This window comes from Phacochoerus africanus, chromosome 8 (genome assembly GCF_016906955.1).
Source record: "Phacochoerus africanus isolate WHEZ1 chromosome 8, ROS_Pafr_v1, whole genome shotgun sequence".
NCBI lineage: Eukaryota > Metazoa > Chordata > Mammalia > Artiodactyla > Suidae > Phacochoerus > Phacochoerus africanus.
Window position 1 is genome coordinate 83,691,813 of NC_062551.1, and position 24,692 is coordinate 83,716,504.

Here is a 24,692-nt window from a genome sequence, read left to right on the forward strand (position 1 = left end):
GGCTAACACAGACCCTAGCTTCGTTTGGAGGGCAGATAACTGAAACCACAGAGGGCTTTGGAATCCTGAGAAATGAGAAATCCACCAACGGAGAAGGATTTATTATCTATTTCCTTTAAGGAGGGTGCAAAGTTGTTCTAACAGTTTCCGTTACAGGGGCACCAACTGGCCGCTCCTCCCTAACAGACAGTTTTGTTGAGTTAGCTTCTTCTTCTTTTTTTTTTTTTTTTTCTTTTTTGGCCCCGCTTCCTACGAGAGAAACTGCTTGAAGGAGTCCTGGGGCGGGGGGGGGGGTGTCCTCTAAAGTTTCCTTCACCATCCTCATTAGCCACCTGAGCTGGGACTGAGGACCGAAGCAGGACAGAAGGTCTTTAGTAGCTGGAGGAGGGGAAAGCCAGGGGGAACCCCCACTTTCTTCACAACCAGGACGCACGGTGCCGCTGCTGGCCACAGAAACCCCAAAAGGCTTCTTTTTCTATTCAGAGAAGAACAGCTATTGCTCCAGGCCCTGTGCTGACCTGTTGTTGCCGAACAGCAGGGAAAGTGCGGCTCGGGCTTCTGCGAAGAGGCCGCAGGGCAGCCCCCAACTCCGAGAGCCTCGGCCCACAGGGGAACTCAGTTGGTGTTTGCAGGGCGGAACTGGGCCAAGAGCATCGACTCTAAGCCAGCAGCCCCGACGGGCTAAATGAAGGCGGGGGAAGGGGCTTGAGGAGCTGGAATTCCTCAGGTGTCACCAAGGCAGGAAGGTGCCAATGCGGGGGTGGGGTGGGGGTGGGGTTGGCGCGGAACCGCGGGCTCCGCCGTCCCCGCCCCACTCGCCCGGAGTCAACATGGCCGCCGCGGAGGGGGGCGGGGCAGCTCAGAATCCCGGCAGGAGCGGGGCGGGGCCGCCATCGGCGGAGCCAGTGCGCAGGCGCGACCGCTCGGGGCCCCGGATGGACGAGCTAAGGTTCGGGCCCCGCCTGGGAGGTTGAGAGCAGCGGGTGCTGGGGACCCGGCGCCAGCTTGGGAGCCTAGAAGTTCCAGGGGGAGGGAAGTTGTCAAGCGGAGGCCGAGGGAAATGAGGCGGAGGCCGCGAGAAGCGAGGAGCCCCGCCCCTCCGCCATAGCGGCCTCCCAGTGCCGCCTCTTCCTTTACAGCCTGCAGCCCGCCCCTGCCTTCCGGCTCTAGGCCGGACCGGGCCCCACCGGTTCCCTCGGGAGTTAACCGCTGAGCCGTGTCCCCTTTGTGGAGAGGAGATACCCAATCCCTGGTTGGGACTATGTCCGAAAAGGAGAACGCTAGAACGGGCTTCGGACCCGGCTGGGCTTGGAAAAGATGGCCTCTGCCTCGCGGCAGCTAGCAAAACCTCTGGTCCTGAGGACCCTGGGTCAGAGCGACCTCCCTACCCCATAGAGGATGTTAATCTTACCCAGAGAAACTAGGGCTCCAATTCCACAGGTTTTCCTATCGGCCCAGATTGGGCCCTCCCTGCCTTGAGTACAAACAGCAAGAGCTTGCGCTGTCAGACAAGTACTGGGCTTGGAGACCCGGCTTGTAATCCAGTTTCTGGAAGACTGCAACCCTTTTGGCAGGAGTGAGGGCTGGTAGACTATGAGGTTTCAGAAAAAAAAGGAAAAGAAAAGACGTTCTCTTTAAGTATTGCTTTGGCTGTGCCCCCTGACCCCAGCGAGCCTCAGTTTCCACATCCATAAAATGGCGATTGTAATTACACAGGCCTCATGGGGTGTAATGAGATCTCTGGTGGAAAAACTCTGGAGATATTATTACCCTGGGTATATTTATCTCACAGGAAAATAGGGTAAAACTGGTTGCTCTCTAAGTGCCCTGCCAGTTCAGAATCTGTGATTTCGTTAGAGGGGTTGTTGGGAAGTGAGGCCCTCAATGAGCAGAGAGGGAGCACACTGGTTTTATTTTCACTCGGTTTACCTGTAAGTTAAGGGTAGGCTACACGTCTTCTGTTGTCGCTGGGTCTAGAGCTTGACTCTAGAGAGAGGAAAGGAAGAATGGAAGCCTGGTGAAGAGGCAGAGGTGGGTTACGTGCTCTTCTGTTCCCAACTCCTCTGCATGTGGGTGGGAAGTGAAAGAAGGGAAAAAGTGAATAAACGCTAGGATAGGCAACTAGCGGACGTGTGAGACTGGCTGTGCCTGTTTCCGCGAATCCTTTCGATTCAGCGAGTCAGATATTGGAACTGTTGGGTAGATTCACAAACTACCGCTGCTCTCTGGGGATTTCAGAAGCTTGCTTTTGAACTGAATTTTGATGAGCAAACCCGTGTGGCGTTGGGGGCCCCTCCCTTCCTCCTGGCCTCCTGGTGATGGAGTAAGCAACAGGCGCCCCCTTGTGCTGAGGAAGGAGAACTGTTGCTCATGGCAGGTTTTTCTGGAGATACTGTATTTTCCTGTGGCTTTTGTGACTTCTGTCGTTTTGCTCTCAGCGTGAGATATGGTGGGAGGAATACTCGGAGCAGTGATTTTTATATCCGGAGCCAATGAACTGGTGAAGCTGTATCTAGTTCTTGCCAGTTCCACTCAATCAGAACACAGGCTCAGAATGCCTGTTTGTAATGCTAGGCCCTGAGGGTATAGTTGGGAGCAAAATGGACAAAAGCCCCTGCCCTCATAAAACAATGTAAATAAGCAACAGCAATAAAGATGACCAGGCAGAGTGTAACGAGAGCATATCACATAGTCTAGTGAGGGTCAGAGAAGAATTCCAGAAACAAGTGATACCTAAAAGTTTGATAGGTATTAACCAGTTGGAAAGAAAAGTTTTCCAGGCCACATATGTGGCATATGGAAGTTCCTGGGCCATGTTCTTTTTTTTTTTTTTTGGCTTTTTTAGGCCCGCGCCTATGGCATATGGAGGTTCCCAGGCTAGGGGTCCAATCAGAGCTACAGCTGCTGGCCTACACCACAGTCATAGCAACGCCAGATCTGAGCCACGTCTGTGACCTACACCACAGACAATGCTGGATCCTTAACCCACTGCGTGAGGCCAGGGATCAAACCTGCAACCTCATGATTCCTAGTTGGATTCATTTCTGCTGCACCACAACAGGAACTCCCAGATTCTTTAACCCACTGGGCAGTGCAGGGGATTGAACTAGCTGCCACAGCAACCCCAGTGGCTACAGTCGGGTTCTTAACCCACTGTGCCACAGCGGGAACTCCTAATTTCTTAGTTGAAGTATTTTTTTCTTTAGGGTTCATTCTTCACCCCAAGTTGATGAGCTGCCTCTGATGCTCTTGCCCTCTGTTCTATTTGCAACTGGTTCTGTAGGAACCATTACTAACTCTTTGAGCTCAAGGAATTGTTAAAAAAAAAAAAAAAGCCTTCAAGTGCATTCTTTTCCTCAGAATGGCTTTGTGATTGTTTATGCATTGCTGCCATTCCAACAAAGAGATGGGAAATAACAGTTTTCTCCATCCGTAGTAGTCAACTTTGTCGTCCCTCTAAGTTTGTTTTAGCAATGAGAGCTGGCTGAAGTCCTGCTGAGTGGTGGTTTTCTTTTCCTTCTCCACTTAATTTAACAGACCAGCTGAACACACATCAGAGAGCTTAACTAGAGTGTGTAGTCATTATGGTCTTCCAGTTCAGTTCCATGCCCCACTTTGGGGACTCTGGTTTGGGACCTAGTTTATTATTCTGGGCAAGAAGAAAAGGGCACACCCCAAATAATAGCAACCACAATATAGATTCAGTAGTACTTTTTCACAACTTTAGTCTATTTCGCCATCATGACAATTTTGTGAGACAGGCAAAATAGTCTGATCCCATTTTATACACAGAGAACTGAGGCTCAGAAGGACTAAATGAGAACTAGTGAGTGACAAAGCCAGATCTTGAATCCAGGTCTTTAGTTCCTGCATAGGGGCACTGAACAGGCTTTAAAGGTTTTCTGTGAGCTTAACTTTCCAGCTTCATGCCTATCGTGTAACTTCCCTACAGGAATTCAGTGTGATCCCTTCTGCCTTCAAGACTCCTCCCCCTCATCTGGGCAGTTGGGTGGTTAAGTCTGCCATAATAATGCCGAAGGAGGGGTTTCCATGAAGAATGCTGTCAAGAATTTACTTTCTGCCCGTGTGTGACATTTCTTCCTTGCATTTTGGAGTTTAGAAGCCTGAAGGAGCTCAGTCCTGGAAGCAGCCCCTCTGAATTCCTGGTGGTGAGAGGATGTGGCCCCTGGACCCATCCCTGAAAGAGGTGCTGGGGTTTGCCGTCGGCTGCCGTGTCCTGACTCTGGTGTTGCAGGTCAGTCTCTGATCTTTTGTCCTGAACGTGCTATTGCCATATGACTGGGCTAGATGCTAAGAATAGGCCTCATCTTCTTCCCACTTCTGTAGATGTGCCCCTCTATGTGGTTAGAACAAAAGAGACTAGACCTTCTAGCTGAAAAGTTGTCAAGACTCTTAGAAATGGTCTGTTCATCCTTATTTTACACACACAGTAGCTGAGGCCCAGAAAGATTAAATGCTTTCTTTTTTCTTTGGCCACGCCCACGGCCTGTTGAAGTTCCTGGGCCAGGGATCAAACCCAAACCACAGCAGTGACAACATCAAGTCCTTAACCTACTACACCACAAAGAAACTCCTTAAACTGCCTTCTTAAAGTCACAAGGCAAGTTTAGAGAAGGGCCAGAGTCAGACCCCATGTTTCCTTACTCCAGACCAGAGGTCTTTCCATCAGACCATGATGTTCTGTGACCAGAGATGTCTCTAGGATATGACAGCTCAAACCCTGCCCTGGGTCCCCTGACCAGGAGACTGAGCACTGTGTCTCAGTCAGTTGAGTGGGGGAGAGGTGGCACTGCCCTGAGACCATCTGTATATATTTGTTTAGTCAGCACTGTCTCTATCTCTTCCCCCAGCTGTGTCCCCTCACTGTCTGACCTCCACACGCCCCCCAGAATGCATTTCCCCTTCTGTAATGCCCTTTCCCTTTCAAGGCTGCGCTTGATACATATTTTAATCAATCTTCACATATTATGAATTATATATGGAGCCTAGCACAGGGCCCAGTGCTTGGTAGATCCTCAGTATCTGTTATTGTTGAATGTATGTCAACACCCTAGGAATGTTTTATTAGCATATTATGTGTGCCTTTCATCACAAGCACATTCTCTCTGAGGCTCCTAGCTGGTTTCTTTGCGGAAAACTTTCTTCTCTCCTCCCCCACTGCATGAGGCATAACAGTCTCTGCTGGGTCCCAGGCTTAGTTAAAAGTGTCTTCAACTTGGAGACTAGGCCTGTTGTCTGTCACCCCTGTCCCACTTGTTTTCACTGTTTGAAGTGGCCTGATAAAGAAACTGGCCACAAAGAGAAAAGCCTTAAAAAATGAAGTTATACTCCCGATGCCAGTCTGGGAAGACTGACTTGATAATGGCTTTCAACCAGCATCAGCTGAGTGATTGGCAGAACTAAAGGAGCAGTACTGTGACTCAGCATCTGGGATAGCGTTCCAGGACAGCTGGGTTCTAATTCAGATGGTGATTTGGAAGCGATCCTCTATACTGTTCACTCAACCGCCAAATTTTATTAAGTTCCTTCTCTGTTCATAGAACTATGTTAGGTGGGAGTATAAAAGGCCACAATCTCTTTTCCCTTAAGTAGCTGACAATCTAATGGGGCAAAAAGACATTTAATAATAATAATGCTATTTCATTATCCCTCTCTCCCTCCCCTTCCAGCTCTAACGCTCATGCCACCAGGTTATATCCCCAGTTCCCCTTCATTGTTGCTGACATCTCTGTTAGTGACAGCTCATTCCTCTTCATTCCTTGAAGGTTTTAGCTTCTGATTCACTGTTGCTCTTTCCAGCACTGCTATTTATTTCCTGGTGCTTTCAATATTAAAAAAGCTGATATATCTGACCACAGTCTCCTATCTTTCCAGCTCACTCCCTCCACTACCCCAGTTCTAATGGTTCTTCCATTCCCTCAGGACTTATGATCCATTGGTTCTACCACAGTTTCACTGTCCCTCACCCACCTCATGGCTTCCGCACCTCTTCTTACCCAACTTTGATTCCATGGTCCACCATACATACACATATAGCTCACTTGCTCACTTGCTCTCTTCTTGCTATTTCCCCATGTGCTGCGAGTGCAGCCCTAAAAAGCAAAAAAAAAAGAAATAAAAAAATTAAGATGGTAATTTTAGTTTACACAATTAAACAAAAATACTGGTTCTTCTTTGTCCCACAGGCTTTCTTCAATGCCATCATCCCAGACCACCATGCAGAAGCTTTCTCGCCTCCTCGCTTTGGCCCCTCCAGCTCTGTGGACCAATTTGTAGAAGGTCTCCTGGGTGGTCTCTCTCACTGGGATGCTGAACACTTCCTGTTCATTGCTGAGCATGGCTACCTGTATGAGCACAACTTTGCCTTCTTCCCTGGTTTCCCCCTGGTCCTGTTGGTGGGGACTGAGTTGCTGAGACCCCTGTGGGGGTTACTGAGCCTACGGAGTTGCCTACTAATCTCAGTAGCATTGCTCAATTCCTTGTTCTCTGTGCTGGCTGCACTCGCACTTCATGACCTGGGCTGTCTGGTTCTGCACTGTCCCCGCCAGGCCTTTTACGGAGCACTGCTCTTCTGCCTCAGTCCCGCCAATGTCTTCCTGACAACTGGTTACTCAGAAGCTTTGTTTGCCCTCCTGACATTCAGTGCCATGGCGCAGCTGGAAAGGGGCCGAAGCTGGACTAGTGGACTTCTCTTTGCCCTTGCCACTGGTGTACGCGCCAATGGGCTGGTCAACGTCGGCTTCCTCGTGCATTCTCAGTGCCGAGGCTTTTTCTCTTCTCTCACGATGCGGAATCCTCTGAGGCAGCTCTTGAAGCTGATGGGCTCGGTGTTTTTGTCAGTCCTCTCACTTGGCCTTCCCTTTGGCCTCTTCCAGTACTATGCCTATACCCAGTTCTGTGTTCAAGGCTCAGCCCACCCCATCCCTAAGCCCTTGCTGCAGTTAGCTTTGGACAAGGGCTACCGAATCGCTGAGGGAAATGAGCCACCTTGGTGCTCCTGGAAACTTCCCCTAGTATACAGTTACGTCCAGGACATCTACTGGAATGTTGGCTTTTTGAGATACTATGAACTCAAGCAGGTGCCAAATTTTCTCCTGGCTGCACCAATGGCTGTACTGGTTGCCTGGGCAACTTGGACCTACGTGACCACCCACCCGTGGCTCTGCCTTACGCTTGGGATGCAAAGGAACAAGAACAATAAGAGCCTAGAGAAGCCTGACCCTGGATTCCTCAGTCCTCAGGTGTTTGTATACCTGGTCCACGCTGCAGTGCTGCTGCTGTTTGGCAGTCTGTGCATGCATGTCCAGGTGAGGTGAGCTCCTGGCTGGGAAAAGGTGTGAATACTTGTGAAACCCCTAGTCAGGGACAGGGAAGACAACTAACTTCTCCCATTTGAGTGCCCTCTACCTAACTTAATCATTCAACAACTGTTTGAGGGTGTTTTTAATGCCAGACTCTGGTTTAGACCACTGAGGATTGAACATGAATAAGATTGCTGGAGTTCTCGTCGTGGCTCAGTGGTTAACAAATCCGACTAGAAACCATGAGGTTGCAGGTTTGATCCCTGACCTCACTCAGTGGGTTAAGGATCCAGTGTTGCCATGAGCTGTGGTGTAGGTCGTAGACGCGGCTCGGATCCTGCATTGCTGTGGCTGTGGTGCAGGCCGGTGGCTACAGCTCCAATTCGACCCCTAGCCTGGGAACCTCCATATGCCGTGGGTGCGGCCCTCAAAAGACAAAAAAAAAAAAAGAAAGAAAGAAAAGAAAAGATTGCTGCCCTACTGGGTCTCATGGTCCAAATGGAGAGACAGACGTTTAACAGGTAGAGTTATGGTGCAATGGGATGGAAGAGGAGTTGCTGTTTTGAGGTGTAGTATCATGGAAACCCAGAGGAAAAAGTAGCTAACTGGCTGAAGGAAGTGAGAAGGACATCATATTTAGTTTGGGTTCTGAGTAAGAAGGAATTCCATTTAAGAAGCAGAGGAAGAACATTCTGGACAAGTGGAAGGGCATGTGCAAAGCCATGAGAGTTGTGAAAGGACCTGATTTGATTGAGTTACAGGAAATTACAGGAATAAGCACAGAGGGTGTCTCTGGGACCTTGCCCTGAATGTCTGCTGGAATGTTGACTTTCTGAGGTACTCTGAGCTCTGGCAGCTGCTCCATTTTCAGAGGCAATATCTTGTGCAGTGTTTGATTGGTGATCAGACTAGAGAGGGATGGGAAAGGTTTGATCACAGATTTGATTTTTTTTTGCTATTCCTGGTTATGGCCCCACTTTCAACAGAACCCCAAGGAAGCCTTTTTGTCTCCATGCTGACCACTCCTTGGCAGTTTCTGCCTCTTGGAGGCACACATTGGCTGTTTGTAAAGTTCTCTGAACTATGTGAATAAGAGACACAGGAGAAATACAAAGTAGCATTCTGAGTTTGTAGCTGGATTAGCTACTAGAGTGAGTACCAGCAAAGCTTAGAGTTTCCAGGTTAGATGAGGGAGGCCATTTGGAGCCTTGGCTCCGAACGCCCCCAGGAGGGACAGTATTGCACCACAGGATCCCCTGCCCCTGTCCCTCTGCTTTGCTGTTCCTGTGGGATGAGGGACCCACCTCAGATTCCCAAAGTCCCATGTCTGAGCCTAAGGTTTAGAGAGCCCACCCACTGAGTTTTTAGTATTGGTTGGACTATTATCATGGTAATTAGTCTGTAGCTATGCTTATTTGTAGCACTGCAGTCATCTGGTTGGTGTCATGCACAGCTTTATAAGGCAGATCCTAAGGTCTACTGAAAAAAAATTTTAATAGGGCCATATCCGAGGCATATGGAGGTTCCCAGGCTAGGGGTCAAATCAGAGCTACATCTGCAACCTACACCACAGCTCACGGCAATGCTGGGTCCTTAACCCACTGAGCAGGGCCAGGGATCAAATCCACCTCCTCATGGGTACTAGTCATGTTCATTACTGCTGAGCCACAATGGGAACTCCTCTACTGAATTTCTTTTCCAGTGAAATACAGTAGTAGTCATGGAGCTATATCACTCAGCTGCAGGGAAGCCCCAAGCTCACCAGTTTGAGGCAGTGACACTCTAGTAAACATGTGGGTTTCCCTCCCTCTTATAATTTCCAGGTTCTCACCAGGTTTTTGTGCTCCTCGACTCCCATTGTATACTGGTTTTCAGCTCACTTGCTTCACGATCGAGAACCACTGCTGAGATCCCTAAAGACTGTGCCTTGGAAGCCTCTTGCAGAAAACTTTCCACCAGGACAAAAGGTCCCCAGAAACTCTATCGTGGGACTCTTGTACAACTGGAAAGCTTGTTCTCTGGTCACACGATGCATTCTAGGCTACTTCCTGACTTACTGGATCCTGGGACTACTCCTACATTGCAACTTCCTGCCTTGGACATGACCTGGAGACTGAGGGGACAGGCTTGAAGCAGACTTAACCAGGATCTGAAAGTACACATACACTCTGGGGCTGCCTGTGCTGCCCTGGAATCTTAACTCTATCCATTAGACCCTCTCTCTCTCTTTGAAGGTTGGTTGGGAACGGGAGAAGTGTGAGCCTCTAGAGAGCCTCTTCTGGGCCTGGCCATGGCAGATTTTAGAGTAGAAACTGTTTTCTCTGTAAATGAAGAAATCTTACTGCAAGTCTAAAGTACACCTAGATCTATCTTGTCTATCAACCATGGCAGAGATTGTCTTAAACTTACCACCACCCACATATCAATTTAAATGTAAATTTCATCAAAGGCTCTAACTGCTAAGTTGGGAATAGTTCACATGTGTTGGTGGAGGGCAGTGGAGGGGCACTACTAAGTAAAATGGGACCATCTTTTCTAAATGGGACATTGTTTCTTTTTTTCTTTTCTCAGGCACATCTTCCGCCTATGGAAGTTCCCAGGCTAGGGGTCAAATTGGAGCTGCAGCTGAGGCCTACACCACAGCCATGGCAACACCAGATCAGAGCCACATCTATGACTTATGCTGTGGCATGGAGACAGTGTTGGGTCCTTAACCCACTGAGCCACAATGGGAACTTCTTGGGACATTGTTTCTGATGATTTTTGCCATGATTTGTTCACTTATTTATATGAGAAATCTTACAAAGATATGCAAATTAAACAACTTTCAGTTATATCTGCAATGAATTACCTTTTTATTTTCTTTTATTTATTTATTTAGTATTATTTTTTTACTTTTTAGGGCCACACCTGGGGCATATGGAAGCTCCCAGGCCAGGGGTCGAATTGGAGCTGCAGCTGCTGGCCTACACACAGCCACAGCAATGCCAGATCTGAGCCACATCTGCAACCTACACCACAGCTCATGGCAACGCCGGATCCTTAACCCACTGAGCAAGGCTAGGGATCAAACCCACATCTTCATGAACGCACATCTTCGAAACCCGCTGAGCCACAACAGGAACTCGATTTTATTTTATTACTGTTATTTTTTTGGCCATGCACGCACATGCAGAAGTTCCTGACCCAGGAGTCCAACCTGCACCACAGCAGTGACCTGAGCCACAGCAGTGGCAACACCAGATCCTTAACTGCTAGGCTACCAGGGAGCTTCAGCCTTTTAAAAAATAATATAGGAGTTCCTGTTGTGGCTCAGCTGGTTAAGAATCTGACTAGTATCCATGAGGTTGCAGGTTCGATCCCACGCCTCCCTCAGTGGGTTAATGAACTGGCATTGGCTCAAGCTGCTGTGTAACACGTCACATATGCAGCTTGATCTGGTACTGCTGTGGCTGTGGTGTAGGCCGGCAGCTGCAGCTCCGATTTGACCCCTAGCCTGCGAATTTCCATATGCCGAGGGTACAGCCCTAAAAAAGAAAGGGAGTTCCCATCGTGGCTCAGCTGAAACAAATCTGACTAGTATCCATGAGAATGCAGGTTTAATCCCTGGCCTCGCTCAGTGGGTTAAGGATAATAATACAAATTAAGGGCTGAGGTACTACCACGTGCTCTGCATCCACACTATATTTGGACATGAAAGGTTAATTGATACCAAAAAATTAATAGTACAAGTTACTTGGGAAGAAAAAGTCATGGTAAGAACATTGCACAAGAAGGAAGGAGACCTGGATTCTGGTCCTCCCAGTAAACGCCCCCACTTACTAGCTGTATGACCTTGGGAGGGTTTTCAGAGCCTGAGTTACCTCTTCTGAAACTAAGGGAAATGATACTATCCTACTGGAGAAAATATCCAGTTCTCCTATTTCCAGCATTTAGAAGAAACTCCCCCTTCTTGGGTGCAGCTCTGAGGATTAACTTAAGTCATCTTTCCTTTGAATGAGGGAGAGCAGTGACACTTGGGCAAATAAGACTCCTTGTCCTGTGTAAGTAAACCTCCCTGGGGCAACTAAATGATCAGTGTGGTGACCAGTTTTCCAGCCCAACCCAAATGCCTGTGCTTGCTTGATTGGTAGACAAGGGTCAGAGGAGCCTGTACAACAGCGTGAATTGATAAATTATGGCTAAGTCCAAGGTTGAATGAAATAGTATCTTCCTCACCCCTGTTTGGTTATGGGCCTGTCTCTATAATAATAGTAAAACCTTGACCCTTGCTGAGGTATTTTTTCTCGTTCTTTGAGCTAGATAAGAGGCTCTGCATTATCACCACTCATTCTCCATTTGAGCCAAAAATTCCAACAAGCAGAAACTTCAAAATAGAAAGGTAATCATAAGCAGCTTCTGGAGAGCCCTGAGAATTGGAATTTTGACACGCTCCCTCTGACCATGACAGAAAGCTAAACTTGCCAGCTGAAGGGAAGCTCCTGGCTGAGCCCCAGCACCCTCTGTTGGAGCTCCCAGTCAGCCTGGCCAATAGGCATTTCCCATCCATTGCCCCAGCTTCAGCACAGCTGAGACAATTTGGTCCAGAGTCAAATGCTTCTGAAAATGTACACACAGATCAGGGCAGCCCTCTGCCTTCTGCCAAGACACCCGAGTGCCCTTCTTGGCAAAAGACGATCACCTCTGCCCTAGTGTCCCTCCAGTTGGCAGAAGCTATTTCCTCCCTCCTCACCAACAGCTGCAAATCCGGGGACTTCCATCCTGGGTGCAGGAAGAGTTTAGGTTCTGCCTGATTCAGCTCTTTATTGTAGAGGTAGCAGCACTAGATTGTTTGCACTCATGGATTCTCCTCTTTGCCTCTTTTTGGGGGATAATCAGTACTGATTGTTCCCCTACTGGAAGAGGTGACTCAAACTCCACACGGTAGGGGGTGATTTCACTGTGCTGGCAGTCGGAATTTTACCTTCCTACTATATCTCATCAGCACCAGAGATAAGTGATTTCAGAAATGGTATAAAAGGGAATCTCTTCTTAATACCAAGGAACTAAATGGCTCTGGCATTCTGCAAAAACCATTCTGGTTACAGCTGATCACAGAGGAGATAACTGACGACCCCAGCTAAGTGGGCACACCTAGTGTGACCTGGAGATGGACGCAATTTTCTCTCTGACCTTGGCGGGATCTAGCTGCTGGTCTCTAAGGATCTAAGGAATGGGCTGTTTTATAGCCAGCAGCTGTCCTTTTACTATCCTATTAACAGTCTTTAATAGTCTGGGAGAGGGACATGAAGGGCCTGAGGCAGGAAGCTTCCTGTTTACCCTGAGTTCTAACAATGCTGCAGCTGGGTTGGGCGTCTACAATTTCAGAGAAAAGTCATTTCCTTTTGAGACCCAGCTAAAACAGAAACCAGACGCTTCATGTACCTAGAGGTAGATTTTTTTTGTTGTCCTTTAATGAAGGTGGGAGGAGAGGGAGTGTTTGACAGGTCTTTACCAGTCCCCCTGGGGGGAAAAAAAAATCACTTATTCTCTTGAACAGACCCTCTCACCTTCATCTAAAAATGTAGTGTGTGCAGGCTCATGGGATGTGAAAATAGATTATTTCACCAATTGTTTATTAATGACTATTTTAGGTGAATAAAAATGTCTCTCCATGCCACCTGTCCTCAAATAGCTGTCAGAGTTTCTATGTGAAACACAGGAACATTAATAACAGGAAAAAAAAAGTGATAAATTCTGGCGAATGAAGAGACAAACTTCTTGCTCTACATCTTTCTGCTTGAACTTTTTGTTTTTTTTGTTTTTTTGGGGGTTTTTTTTTTTTTTTTGTCTTTTTGCTATTTCTTGGGCCGCTCCCTCGGCATATGGAGTTTCCCAGGCTAGGGGTCGAATCGGAGCTATAGCCACCGGCCTATGCCAGAGCCACAGCAACGTGGGATCCGAGCCGCATCTGCAACCTACACCACAGCTCACGGCAATGCCAGATCCTTAACCCACTGAGCAAGGGCAGGGATTGAACCCGCAACCTCATGGTTCCTAGTCAGATTCGTTAACCACTGCGCCAGGATGGGAACTCCTACTTGAACTTTTTATGATGAGGATGAATTAAAGTTTTACTTGTATGCTTGGGAAAAGGTAAGAGTGGTACAGAGTAAGTATTCTGTAAATTCATACAAGATAGAGATCCCTTCCAGCTTGGAATACTTAAAATGACTTTATGGGGTATGCCCTTTGAGCTGGACGTAGAAGGACAAGTGGGATTTGAAAGTTAAGGGCAGAGGATGAGTATAGGGGGCAGAGAGAGCTCAGTTTGGGTGGGAATTTTCTTCTTCTTCCTCTTTTTTTTTTTTTTTTTCTTCCCCTGTCTTTTTAGGGCCACATCCGCAGCATATGGAGGTTCCCAGGCTAGGGGTCGAATTGGAGGTGCCAGCCTACACCACAGCTACAGCAACGCAGGATCCGAGCCGCGTCTATGACCTACACCATAGCTCATGGCAACGCCAGAGCCTTACCCCACTGAGTGAGGCCAGGGATTGAACCCACCACCTCATGGTTACTAGTCAGATTCGTTTCCACTGTGCCACAACAGGAATTCCAAGGTCATTTGCTATCAAGGTTAAAGGATGAGAGAAGCTATTGAATTTCAGGATTAGGGATCTCTTTTTTTTTTTGTCTTTTTGCCATTTCTTGGGCTGCTCCCACGGCATATGGAGGTTCGAAGGCCAGGGGTCTAATCGCAGCTGTAGCTGCCAGCCTACACCAGAGCCACAGCAACTCGGGATCCGAGCCGCGTCTGCGACCTACACCACAGCTCACGGCAACGCCGCATCGTTAACCCACTGAGCAAGGGCAGGGATCGAACCCCCAACCTCATGGTTCCTAGTCGGATTCGTTAACCACTGCACCATGACGGGAACTCCTAGGGATCTTATTCAGAGTAGGTTAACTGCTATAACAACTGCCAACATTCAGTGGCTTAATAGTAAAGGTTTCTTTCTTGCTTACATCATAGTCTAGTTCAGGTTTGGGGAGGGATACCTGTTCCACCAGATCATTTGGGAGCCTGGCTTCTTCCATTTTGTGACTCTGCCCTCCTCTAGATGCTCAGAGTCCTCTGTTAGCAGAGAGGCTTGAAGGAGGCAGATCTGGAAGGGTTGTACATCATTTTTACTTTCGTGCTGCTGGCTAGAATTCAGTCATATGGCCACATCTATCTCCGAGGGAGGTTGGGAAGTACAGTTGCCAAATAAAATACAGGATGCTTAGTTAAACTTGAATTTCAGGTAAATGACAAATACTTTTCCCAGTATAATTATGTTCCAAATGTTGCATGGGATATCCTTATACTAAGAAATTCTTCATTGTTTATCTGAAATTCAAGTTTAATTGAGCAACCTGTATTTTTATTTGCTAAATTGGCAACCCTAGGGGGAAGTGAAGTCTGGCTTCAGGTTTAGGAAGAAGAGAACACAGCTATTTGTGTGTCACAGTCTGCCTCAGTCTGTCTTTCTGAGTCAAATATCTGTTTCTGTCCTTCTCGCAGAGAGAACACACCTCTTCTCAAGGAAGAAAACCTCAAATCCCATCTAGTCACTATATTCAGCTCCAAATCTCAATCCGTTTCATATATGGTTCCTTAAGGTGATTATGAACTAAAGAACCAAGTCGGGAGTTCCTGTTGTGGCGTAGTGAGGACGAATCTGACTAGTGTCTGTGAGGATTCGGCTTTGATTCCTGGCCTTTCTCAGTGGGTTGAGGATCTAGTATTGCCTTGAGCTGTGGTGTAGGTCGCAGACGAGTCTTGGAACCCACATGGCTGTGCTTATGGTGTAGGCTGGCAGCTGCAGCTCCTATTTGACCCCTGGCCTGGGAACTTTCATGTGCTGCAGGTTCGGCCCTAAAAAGCCAAAAAAAATTTTTTTTAAATGGCAGTTCCTGTTGTGGCTCAGCGGAAACGAATCTGACTAGTATCCGTGAGGATACAGTTTCAATCCCTGGCCTCACTCAGTGGGTTAAAGATCCGGCGTGGCTGTGAGCTGTGGTGTAGGTCATAGATGCGGCTCAGACCTGGTGTTGCTGTGGCTGTGGTGTAGGCCAGCAGCTACAGCTCCAATTCAACCCCTAGGCTGGGAACTTCCATAGGCCGTGGGTGCGGCCCTAAAAAAAATTTAAAAAAAAAAAAGTAAAATAAATAAATAAATAAAATATACTAAAAAAATAAAGAACCAAGTCATCCATACCCCACAAACAAAATATATAATGATAGAGCAAGAACAGGGTAACCTCAGAGTTCCTGCTGCAGTGCAGTGGGTTAAGAATCTGACTGCAGTGGCCTGGGATGCTGTGGAGGTACAGGTTCAACCCTGGTGCACTGAGTTACAGGATCCAGCATTGCTGCTGCAGCTGTGACATAGGTCGAAGCTGAGGCTCGGATTCAATCCCTGGTCCAGGAACTTCCATATGCTGTGGGTGAGGACACCAAAAAAGAAGAGGGTAACCTCGATATAAACTCTTGCTTGGAAAAAGGAAGAATGGAAGATATGTAACAGTCACTGTTCCAAACAGTTCTGAATCCCTAATGTTCAGACTTGTCAAAGCCTTCTTCCCTGGCTGGGAAAGTTCCTTGATGAGCCCTGATTTGCTCTAAGAGAGACTCCTTTGTCCATTGTTCTGCACTGTCTTCACAGCTCCTGGCTGAGCCCTTTGGCTTGTTTATCCTCCATGGCCACATCATAGATGGGCTTTGAGAAGTACGACCTCCCGAGTTAGGCTTTCACAGCCCACTGCCTGCTGATGTGAGTGTGCGGGCCTAAAAGTTATTCTAAGTCTTAGCCAGGGGAGTTCTTGTCATGGTTCAGCAGTAACGAACGAACATAACTAGTATTCATGAGGATTCGGGTTTGATCCCTGGCCTCATTCAGTGGGTTAAGGATCTGATGTGAGCTGTGGTGTAGGTCTCAGACTTAACTTGGATCCTGTGTCACTGTGGCTGTGGCATAAGCTGGCAGCTGTAGCTCCACTTCGCACCCTAGCCGGGGAACCTCCATATGCCATGGGTGCGGCCCTAAAAAGACAAAAAAAAAAGTCTTGGGCAGGCAAAGGCCTGTGTATGTGAGGGGGTGGGAGTGGGAGAGGTAAGATAATACTTAACATAAAATTTATCATTTTAACTGTTTTTAGGTATAAAGTTCAGTGGTATTATGTATATGCACATTGTTGTGCAATAATCACTACTTCAAGATTCATCCTTATTGTACCATGCGTCAAAATTTCCTTTCTTTTTAAGGCTGAGTAATATTTCATTGTTTGTATTAACGCATTTGGTTTATCCATTCATCTGTTGATGGATATACTTGGATAGCTTACACCTTCTAGCTATTATGAATAATTTTGCTATGAGCATTGGTAGATAAATATCAATTAAGTCCTTGTCTTTGGTTCTTTTTAGTATATACCCAGAAGTATATATTGCTGGATCATATGTTAATTCTGTTTAAATTTTTTTAGGAACTGCTATACTGTTTTCCACAGCAGTTGCACCATTTTTTACTCCTACTAGCGATGCACAAGGGTCCAAATTTCTCCACATCCTAACGCTTATTTTCCTTATTCTGTTCTCTCTCTCCCCTATTTATTTACTTATTCTTACTACTAACCATCCTAGTGGTTGTGAAATGGTATCTCACTGTGGTTTTGATTTGCATTTCCCTAATGATGAGGGTCTTTGTGTGTGTGTGTGTGTGTGTGTGTGTGTGTGTGTTTCCGCCCTGTGACATTTGGAATTCCCCGGCAAGGGATCAGACCTAGGCTGTGGATTAAACTTGTATCTTGATGCTGCAGAGATGCCTCCAATCAGCATCCATTAGGAACTCCTCACTAATGATTAGTGATGTTGAACATCTTTTCATTTGCTTATTGGCCATTTGTATACCTTTGGAGAAATATCTAGTCAGATCTTTGTTCATTTTTTTTTTCTTTTTCAGCAGCACCAAGTGGCATATGGAAGTTTCCAGGCCAGGGATCAAATCTGAGCTGCAGCTACAATCAACACTGCAGCTGCCTTTGCCCATTTTTATTTATTTATTTATTTATTTTTAATTTTTTTTGTCTTTCGTCTTTCTAGGGCTGCACCCCTGGCATATGGAAGTGTTGATGTTACAATTCGAGTTCAAAGGCAGTCTACTGGCAGAGGTTCCCAGGCCAGGGGTCCAATCGGAACTACAGCCACCGGCCTCAAAACACAGCCACAGCAATGCCAGATCCGAGCCACGTCTGGAACCTACACCACAGCTTATGGCAACGCCAAATCCTTAACCTACTGAGCAAGGCCAGGGATAGAACCTGAAACCTCATGGTTCTTAGTTGGATTGTTTCTACTGCACCACAACAGGAACTCCCCTTTGCCCTTTTTTTTTGTCTTTTTTTTGCTATTTCTTGGGCCGCTCTCGCGGCATATGGAGGTTCCCAGGCTAGGGGTCCAAACGGAGCTGTAGCTGCCAGCCTACGCCAGAGCCACAGCAACGCAGGATCCGAGCCGAGTCTGCGACCTACACCACAGCTCACAGCAACACCGGATCGTTAACCCACTGAGCAAGGGCAGGGACCGAACCCGTAACCTCATGGTTCCTAGTCGGATTCGTTAACCACTGCGCCACGACGGGAACTCCCCCTTTGCCCATTTTTAAATTGGATGGCTTATTGTTGACTTGTTGGAATTCTTTACATATTTTGAATATTAATCAGATATATGATTTACAAATATTTTCTCCTATTCCATGTGTTGCCTTTTCACTATGTTGATAGTACTCTTTGATGCACAGAAGTTTTTAATTTGATTAAGTCCAATTTATCTAGTTTTTCTTGTTGCCTATTCTTTTGGGGTCATCTGAAAGAAATCATTACCAAATCTAGTATCATGAAGATTTTGCCTTATGTTTTCTTCTAAGAGTTTTATAGTTTTAGCTCTTACGTTTAGGTCTTTTTTTTTTTTTGTCTTTTTGCCATTTTCTTGGGCTGCTCTCGCGGCATATGGAGGTTCCCAGGCCAGGGGTCTAATCGGAGCTGTAGCCACCAGCCTATACCAGAGCCACAACAACGCTGGATCCGAGCCGCGTCTGCAACCTACACCACAGCTCACGGCAACGCCAGATCCTTAACCCACTGAGCAAGGGCAGGGATCGAACCTGTAACCTCATGGTTCCTAGTCGGATTCGTTAACCACTGCGCCATGACGGGAACTCCTTATGTTTAGGTCTTTATCTATTTTGGGTTAATTTTACAATGTGGTTTAAGGTAAAGGGCTAACTTCATTCTTTTTTTGGTCCCACCTTTGGTATGTGCAAGTTCTTAGGCCAGGGATCAAACCCACATCACAGCAGTGACCCAAGCCACTGCAGTGACAATGCTGGATCCTTAAACTGCTGAGTCACAAGGGAACTCCTCTTAACTATCTTCTTACACATGTAATCTAGTTTCCCCAGCACCATTTATTGAAAAGGCTGTCTTTTCACCCTTGAAAGATCTTGGAGTCCATGTCAAAATCATTTGACTGTATATGCAAGGATTTATTTCTAGGCTCTCTATTCTATTCCATTGATCTATATGTCTGCCTTTATGTCAGTAAAATACTGGGGTTTTTTTGTTTGTTTGTTTTTGTCTTTTTTTGCCTTTTCTAGGGCCGCTCCCATGGCATATAGAGATTCCCAGGAGCTGTGACCTATGCTGCAGCTGCAGCAACATGAAATTTTGAACCCACTGGGCTGGGTCAGTGATCGAATCGGCACCTTCACAGAGACAACCCGCTGCATCACAGTGGGAACTCTAAGTCTACTGGTTTAAATGTTAACATCATTTGAAAAATACCTTCACAAACATCTAGAATATTTGATCAAATATCTGTGTACTGTGGCCTAGCCAAGTTGACACACAAATTAGCTCAAGAGTTTTCTGTTCTATTTGTTTCTGGTCAGATCTATGTGACATAACCACACTCAAATTCTTTCCCAGATAGAATTCTCAAGCTGTGTATTTATTTCCTCATCACTCCCTTGTCTTGTTCTCAACATAGGGCTGGCTACACTGATGTCATGTGACATAATAAGTGGGAAGGCCACACTCCTTACCTAGAGTTTGCCTTAGAGGTGATCACATCTTTCAACTTGTGTTGTTCAAGACCTTTTTCAATCTTATACAACTTGTCATCCAGAAGCAGTCACCTTTTCTGACCCTGAAGAGGGCCCATCATTTCTGGATTTTCTCTATTTCCTTCTCATCTCTGCTTGAAAACCAGATAATTCTCACCTAAATTCACCTCTTTCTTCTAATACTTTATAAATGCAACCGTGGTAGTTATTAAGTTATTGTCTCTCAGCTCCAAACCCACTCTACTACTTTCTAGTATGAGATAGTGGAGCTGGGACTCTGCAAATCACATAGCTGCTGTCAGCAGGCTCTGTATTTGGTTCTGCCAATAAGGGCCACTAGGGGGAGATAGTGAGGTCAGAAGAGGAAGAATGGACTCCTTTCTTCTGTTTGCTTCCTGTTCCTGTGAGGTCACCCTAGCAATGCTCCTTCACCTTGGCAGCTGCAGTTCCTTCCCATAGCGGTAGCTGAATCCACTTTGCAGTTTGTTCCCCCAAATTGCAGAACCAACTTCATGGTGTCCCAGTCAGAGAATCGGCACCATCTGGGTAGCATCTCTTTCTCAGGTGTGTTGGTCCCTCCTCCAAGTTCAGAGACTCCAAACGTCAGCACCAGACCTAGGGGTGTGAGTTTCAGCTCTGTAAGCCCCCTCTTCTAAGTTTCTAAGTTTTAGTAATTCCAAACTCCTCCCTTTTTTCTCCCATCCCTAGCTAGGAGTTATAGAGTCTTCCTGCTTTTTCTGCCTCCATGCTAGCTCAGTTTTCTTCTTACCCTTTCAGTTTTCTAGTTAACAACTTTACATCTAGTTAACCGTTCTTTTTTTTTTTTTTTTTTTGCTTTTTAGGGCCACACCAGTGGCATATGGAGCCAAAGCCAGCCTACACCCACAGCCACAGCAACGCCAGATCCGAGCAGCATCTGCAACCTACACCACAGCTCACAGCAACGCCAGATCCTTAACCCACTGAGCAAGGCCAGGGATTGAACCCTCAACGTCATGGTTCCTAGTCGGATTCGTTTCCACTGTGCCACGTCAGGAACTCCATAGTTAACCATTCTTCATATTAAATAATTTCCTCTGTCCAATGACTGGTGTGGTTTCTGTCTCATTGTTTGGACCCTCACTGATACAGAAATTAGTGCTAGGAGGGGCCCCAGGAAATAGACCTCAAAAGACGGGATTAGGAAACCAAGTTCCTGTTGTGGCTCAGTGGTTAACGTATCTGACTAGGAACCATGAGGTTGCGGGGTTCGATCCTTGGCCTCGCTCAGTGGGTTAAGGATCCGGTGTTGCCATTGCCGTGAGCTGTGGTGTAGGTGCAGATGCGACTTGGATCTGGTGTTGCTGTGGCTCTGGTGAAGGCTGGCGGCTTCAGCTCTGATTAAACCCCTAGCCTGGGAACATCCATATGCCATGGGTCCTAGAAAAGGGCCCTAGAAAAGGACAAAAAATAAAAAATAAAAAGGAGTTCCCGTTGTGACACAGTGGTTAACGAATCCCACTAGGAACCACGAGGTTGTGGGTTTGATCCCTGCCCTTGCTCAGTGGGTTAACGATCCGGCGTTGCCGTGAGCTGTGGTGTAGGTCGCAGATGCGGCTCGGATCCCGTGTTGCTGTGGCTCTGGCGTAGGCTGGCAGCTACAGCTCCAATTAGACCCTTAGCCTGGGAACCTCCATATGCCGTAGGAGTGGCCCAAGAAATGGCAAAAAGACCGAAAAAAAAAAAAAGAAAAAAGAGAGAGAGAGAGAGAAACGTGATGCTGCTAATCCATGGCATGCTGTGGCAACATGATTAATCAAATTATCACCCATGGTTATTTGGGATGAAGTGCCAACTAAAGCAAGTGCCTTGGGGGCCCAAGTGGTTGTTGCCCTTGACTGTTGTGGCGGTGATGATGACTACAGGGACTTTGTATGGGAGGGATTCTTCTGAATGCATCAGAGTTCTCACAGAAAGAAAATGACAAGCTTGGGTCTTTAAACTCTCAGCTCAAGTCATGGTCAGAGAGTCATGGCCCCAGAGCTTCCATAATAGCTATAAAAGAATCTCTTATTTCTTGTAGCCACCAGACTTATTTGCTACAAATAGAACAAAAATATGGTGAAAGTTGTAGAATTTCATCAGGTGAATTCAGTCTTACTAAGCCTTTCCTGTGAAGGAAGTGGGACCCTGAACCTTAGGATGGAGATGTCTGGTTTGACCCTTTTCTGGGTTCTCAGGGGCTCCTCCATCCTGCCGGCCGGCAGATGGGGAGGAGAGGCTGATCTCTGGATCCAGCGCTTGAGAGTTTTATGGGACAGTCTGTTATTTCCACTCATATTCCACTAGCCAGGATTCAGTCATCTGTCTGTAGGAGAGACTGGAAATTGTATTGTTGAGAATGAGTAGTTTATGCCACACTAAACGGGTCACTAGTGAGATTTAAGAGAGAATTTTTAGGGTAGTCACATAGAGGCCAAATCGTAAAAAGAAATGAATAAATGGCAAGGTAGTAGTAGATACTCTTAGAGTAGCTAATGAGATGAGTTTCCACTGTGGCACAGTGGCTTAAGGATCCAGTGTTATTTCTGCCACAGTGCCAGTTGGATCCCTGGCGGGGTGCAGTGGGTTAAAGTTCCAGCATTGCTGCAGGTGAGGCATAGGTTGCAGCTGAGGCTCACTTTTGATCCCTGACCTGGGAACTTCCTTGTGCCACAGGTATGGTCAAAAAAGAAAAAAGATAAAAAGAGTAGCTAATGAGACAGAAAAAGATAAACTTGAAGCTGGAAGCTAGAGTGAGGCGGTACCTAAACACAGAAAGCTGTTTCTATTGTTTTTAGTTCAGTTTTTCTTTTCTTTTCTTTTTCTTTTTTCTTTTTTTTTTTTTTTGGCTTTTTAGGGCCACACCTGTGGCATATGGACATTTCCCAGGCTAGGGGTCGAATCAGAGCTATAGGTGCCAGCCTACACCGCAGCCACAGCAACTCAGGATCTGAGCCGAGTCTGCACTGCGCAGGGCTTCGAAAGCCACTGAGGAGTCTCTCTCTCTTTTTTTGTCTTTTTAGGGCCACGCCCTTGGCATATAGATATTCCCAGGCTAAGGGTCAAATCAGAGCTGTGGCCGCTCACCTACGCCACAGCCTCAGCAATGCCAGATCTGAGCCATGTCTGTGAACTACACCACAGCTCACAGCAATGCCGGATCCCCAACCCACTGAGAGAGACCAGGAATCAAACCAACACCCTCATGGATACTAGTTGGATTCATTCCACTGTGCCACAATGGGAACTCCTTTGCTTTTTAATTGACAGAGGAGACTTGGGCATGTGTTTGCAGTCTCAGTGAACAGGAAGAGAGATAGGATATGAGTGGAGGGTTGGCTATGGACAGAAAGAGGGCTACATCTTTAAGATGAAAGGAAAGAATAGATACAAATAGACAAATCATGAGATAGGAGGGAAGCTGACAATCAAGCAAGATAGTTTTGGTTTCTATAAAGTGACAAGGAGCAAGAGAAGGTTTAGGATTGGAAGAAAACCTAGTTGAGGTGGGACAGGAATCTGTACTTGAACCAGTATGTCCATGACTTTGTTTCATGCCCAAGGAGCAAGAGGGGAAGAAGCCAAACAACATGGTTCATTCCAAGATTGGGCTCATCAAATCCAGAACCTTTAGCACCAAGGGCATGGTTGAGTGGCCTTTGGCGTGTATAACAAGTAGTGATCTCCCTTTTTTTTTTTTGTCTTTTTGCATTTTCTAGGGCAGCTCCCACAGCATATGGAGGTTCCCAGGCTAGGGGTTAATTGGAGCTGTAGCCGCCGGCCTACACCAGAGCCACAGCAACACGGGATCTGAGCCACATCTGCGACCTACATCACAGCTCACCACAACGCCAGATCCTTAACCCACTGAGCAAGGCCAGGGATTGAACATGCAACCTCATGGTTCCTAGTCGGATTCGTTAACCACTGAGCCACAACGGGAACTCCCAACAATGAGCGATCCTTGAGGTCACTGTTACTGCCTTTCTACCCCTCCACATCCCATATTCCAACTTCCTCTCTTATTCTCTCCTATTCCAGTCTCCAACTCTCTCTTTACCTATACATTTCTTTAGGTTTTCCAGTAACCCCAGTGTGGTGGACAGACCCTAAGGTGAGCCTCAGTGATTCCTGCCTCCCGGTATTCACTCATTTGTGTGATCCTCTCCTCTTAAGCTCAAGTGGGGCTTGTGACTTGCTTCTAACCTGTAGAATATGGTGAGAACGCTGGGCTGTCACTCCCGTTACATAGGTAAGTTAGGTTATATAAAATTGGGTGTTAGCAGACTGGAGCTAGAGCCTCTCCTCGTGGGCTTGGCGAAGTAACTGGCCATACTGGCGAAAACCACAGGGCAAGGAGCTGTGTGACCTCAAGGAACCGCAAGTGGCCGCTGGAACCCCAGAGAGGCCTCTAGCTGACAGCCAGCAAAAATCCCAGCCCTCAGTCAGAAGTCACAAGGAAATAGGTTTCTGCCAACAAAACCTGAGCGGGTTTGCAGGTGTTCTCTTCTCCAGCTGGGTCTCCAGAGGGGCATGAGCCTTGCTGACACCTTGACTGCAGCCTTCTGAGACTGAGGAAAGGACTCAGCTAAGCTGTGCTGTAGCTTCTGAACTGGAACCTGTGAGATACAAAACCTGGTGTTTTAAACCACTAAATTTGTGGTAATTTGTTACCCAGCAATAGAAAACTAATACACTCGGAATTCTTGAAAAACCACTGGGGCCCTGTGGTATCAACCCTGCATTAGGTGATAGGAAAGCTGGACCGCAGAGCTGGGCGAGGGAGGACAGAGGACCTGCCGTACTTCCTCCTTTGGCACGTTGAACTTCAAGACCGTAGTGAACAAGCCACTCGCTTTCAAAGCGGATTGTGTCCCCTTCTGCCCCCCTGCCTGCCTCCCAAATGCCTGTCCAGCAAGTCATCAGAGATGGGTAAAGCCTGACCCTGGAAATACAGATGCCCAGAAGTAGATCACGAAATCCACCTCTCGAATCTCGGCGCTTGGCACGGTGCCTGGCACACAGGGGACGCCCGACAAAGGATTTAATCGCAAAAGAAGAGAAAGAGTCCCGAACGCGCCTCTGCTGCGCCATCCTTGTGCAGCAGGCATCGGGCGGCAGGGCATTGGCCAGGGCCCTGGGGTCAGGACCGGGCCGCTGGCCCGTGCGCCATCCCGGCCCCGGGCGGAGGGGGCGCTGCGGCGGG

The 24,692-nt window shown here is 47.1% G+C and overlaps 1 protein-coding gene and 1 long non-coding RNA gene across 5 annotated transcripts; one reads left to right on the forward strand and one right to left on the reverse strand.

Annotated features, from left to right (window-relative positions):
- Nucleotides 1-869: 869 nt before the first annotated feature.
- Nucleotides 870-10,158, forward strand: PIGV (phosphatidylinositol glycan anchor biosynthesis class V). 3 transcript variants are annotated; one of them, XM_047792773.1, is made up of 5 exons: nt 899-949; nt 1,937-2,031; nt 4,121-4,255; nt 6,207-7,328; nt 9,146-10,158. In XM_047792773.1, the coding sequence occupies exons 3-5, from the start codon at nt 4,178-4,180 to the stop codon at nt 9,425-9,427; spliced, it is 1,482 nt and encodes a 493-aa protein (XP_047648729.1). In that variant the 5' UTR covers nt 899-949; nt 1,937-2,031; nt 4,121-4,177; the 3' UTR covers nt 9,428-10,158. The 3 variants fall into 3 exon arrangements, with proteins under 3 accessions (XP_047648728.1, XP_047648727.1, XP_047648729.1); XM_047792772.1 differs by lacking the exon at nt 1,937-2,031 and having other exon boundaries at nt 870-949; XM_047792771.1 differs by having other exon boundaries at nt 884-2,031.
- LOC125133996 (uncharacterized) lies at nt 5,686-24,653 on the reverse strand. 2 transcript variants are annotated; one of them, XR_007136540.1, is made up of 3 exons: nt 24,472-24,653; nt 23,970-24,105; nt 5,686-6,113 (listed from the first exon to the last, which is right to left on the reverse strand). It is a non-coding gene; the product is annotated as an uncharacterized LOC125133996 (long non-coding RNA). The 2 variants fall into 2 exon arrangements; XR_007136539.1 differs by lacking the exon at nt 5,686-6,113 and adding an exon at nt 19,750-20,080.
- Nucleotides 24,654-24,692: the final 39 nt, after the last annotated feature.